This window comes from Aptenodytes forsteri, unplaced genomic scaffold (genome assembly GCF_000699145.1).
Source record: "Aptenodytes forsteri isolate BGI_AS27 unplaced genomic scaffold, ASM69914v1 Scaffold79, whole genome shotgun sequence".
Taxonomy (NCBI): domain Eukaryota; kingdom Metazoa; phylum Chordata; class Aves; order Sphenisciformes; family Spheniscidae; genus Aptenodytes; species Aptenodytes forsteri.
In genome coordinates this window covers 3,021,098-3,023,237 of record NW_008794776.1, presented here as the reverse complement: position 1 = coordinate 3,023,237, position 2,140 = coordinate 3,021,098, and the positions used below count along the sequence as shown (strand labels likewise).

The 2,140-nt window shown below is 43.6% G+C and overlaps 1 protein-coding gene across 1 annotated transcript in view; it reads left to right on the top strand.

Moving 5' to 3' along the window:
- Positions 1-7: 7 nt before the first annotated feature.
- The window catches only part of GALNT9 (polypeptide N-acetylgalactosaminyltransferase 9), a gene marked incomplete at its 5' end in the record, with an annotated part of 156,020 nt that continues 153,887 nt past the window's right edge, over positions 8-2,140 (top strand). Inside the window, one exon of the mRNA XM_009274336.1 lies at positions 8-224. Within this exon, the coding sequence (XP_009272611.1) occupies positions 8-224 (217 nt within the window). The remainder of the gene's footprint in view (positions 225-2,140) is intronic.

Below are 2,140 nucleotides of genomic sequence, written 5' to 3'. Positions count from 1 at the left end.
AATCAAAACTTTGTTGACGGTGAACATCTTGGTCTTCGTGGGCATCATCCTCTTCTCCGTCTACTGCAGGATCCAGGACCGCTCCCAGGAGCTGGTGCAGATCGTCCGGAGCGCGGACCGCCGGGCCAGGAGCCGCGGCGCCAAGGTGGGCAGCCTGGCTGACAGGGAGTCCATCCTGCAGCGCCTGGACCACCTGGAGGAAGTGGTCTACAACCAGCTAAATGGTACGGAGGGCTGGGAGGGGATGCAGCACCAGTCCCGCGTGCCCTGTGAAGAGGGAGGGTGCTGCAGATTGGGGAAGAGCACCCGACGTGCCCGCCCGCTGGGGAGGGAAGCCCGGGCACCATACGCACTGACCCCGCTGCTGAAGTGCTGAAAATGAAGGGAGAGAGGTGGCTGCAGGGTTTTGCTGGAGGGATTTGTTGAGCTCTCCCTCCCCGTCAACTCTTGGTCCAAAGTCAGGACTTTCCTCAGTAGATACAAAGTTAAGGCGGCTGCAGAGTTCATGGGTTTAAGGATTGGTGGAAGTCCCTACGAGCTGTACCAGGTTTTCTAGTTTGCCTGGATATATTAACTCTGCATAGGTAGGTGTTTGTGTAGCAAATACACTGTTAGGTTATAGCTGGAAGTCATATACTTGGTCTCAGAACTAGTTTAAAAACATTCTGCTGAGCTCTTACGCTGTGTACTTTGAACGGGCTATTTAAACATAGCACCCATATCTTTCCTTAATTACTTTGCCATTTAAATTTGATATTATCTTTGGTGGGGAGGGGAAGCGTCCATCACTTCTTTTTATGACATTCTGTTCTAATTCACCAGCCTTGAAAAATCTTGGTAGGTAAGCAAGGAACGCTTCCACGGTACTTAGAACAGGCTGAGCCATAAAAGTTGTTGTAGGGCAACTAACGTTTCGTATAGAAACTAATTCTTCAAAACAACTGCTTTTGTATTTGCATAGATTTGTAAAGTTCTAAATGTAGAACACCAAAGAAATAAATACGTGATTAAATATGTCAGTGCTTTGGACAAGAAGAGGCTGAAGGAATGAACTTTTACATGAAATTATAGTATAAATGTAACATTTAGTGTCTAGCACCAAATAAAACTCCCAGTGTAAATATGTTTAAGTATACCAAATGTGCTTCTAGGCTGCTTGTGAAAATCTTACTCATAACGTTGATTTAACAAAGGCTACTGTAGTCTCAAAACGCAGACAAATAGGAGGGTTAGGATAAAGTATATTTCCTATTACTGCTTTCTGAATGAGCGTATAAATCTAAGTAGGTTGGACTGTTAGGGTAATATGCAGTCTATGCCAGCAAGTGTTATAGAACAGGCATCCCCTTACACACTCATCTGTGTAAAACGGGGAAGAGAGAAGGGGAATGTGGAGTGTGGGTGTCAGTCACAAAAATACACATTCATGAATTAGAGGGAAAGTGTCAACAGCTGTGTTTCCTAACCATATTTTGGAGCAGTTTTGAAGAATGTAGGATTAAGAGGGAAATCCTCCTCCCAAATTCAACAAAGTCATAGAGTTCCCAAGCTAAATTAGATTAGTCCCTGGGCTATATCCATCGTAGCTCAACTGAATGGGTTTTTTGGCCCAAATTGCTTTGTTCTTGGTGTTGTTCGTAGGTGAGGCTTTGGGTAGGATTTTACCTGCTGTGGGTTCATCTCAGCGTAGCATCCCCTGGGGAATCAGCAGGAGTCCTTAATGTACTGGGCAGGCACCGTTGTGCGTAATGACTGTGCCTTCACAGTAAGCAGGAAGTTCTCTGTAAAGTATGCCTCTGTCTTGGGGACTTTTTTCTTCTTCTTCTTTAATTTGGTTTGTTGGATATGGAAATTCACAGTGAAATTACTTGAATTGAAATGTTATGTTGCTCCTTCAGGTCACGATAAACACTCTAGGCAGTTTCTTCTTGAAAGTTCTTACACAGGAAAACGTGGAAAGTTTTTCAAGCTGAGCTGTTCAAATTTCCCATTCATTTCCCTTCAGTTTCTCTCTGACACGGTTGGGTTTTTTATTACGCGGTGGTACAGTGGTATTATTTACACAGATTAATTATTTCATCATCGTTGTGAAAAGATACTTTGTCACTTTCTCTTTTTTTTTTTTTTTTTTTTTTTTCCC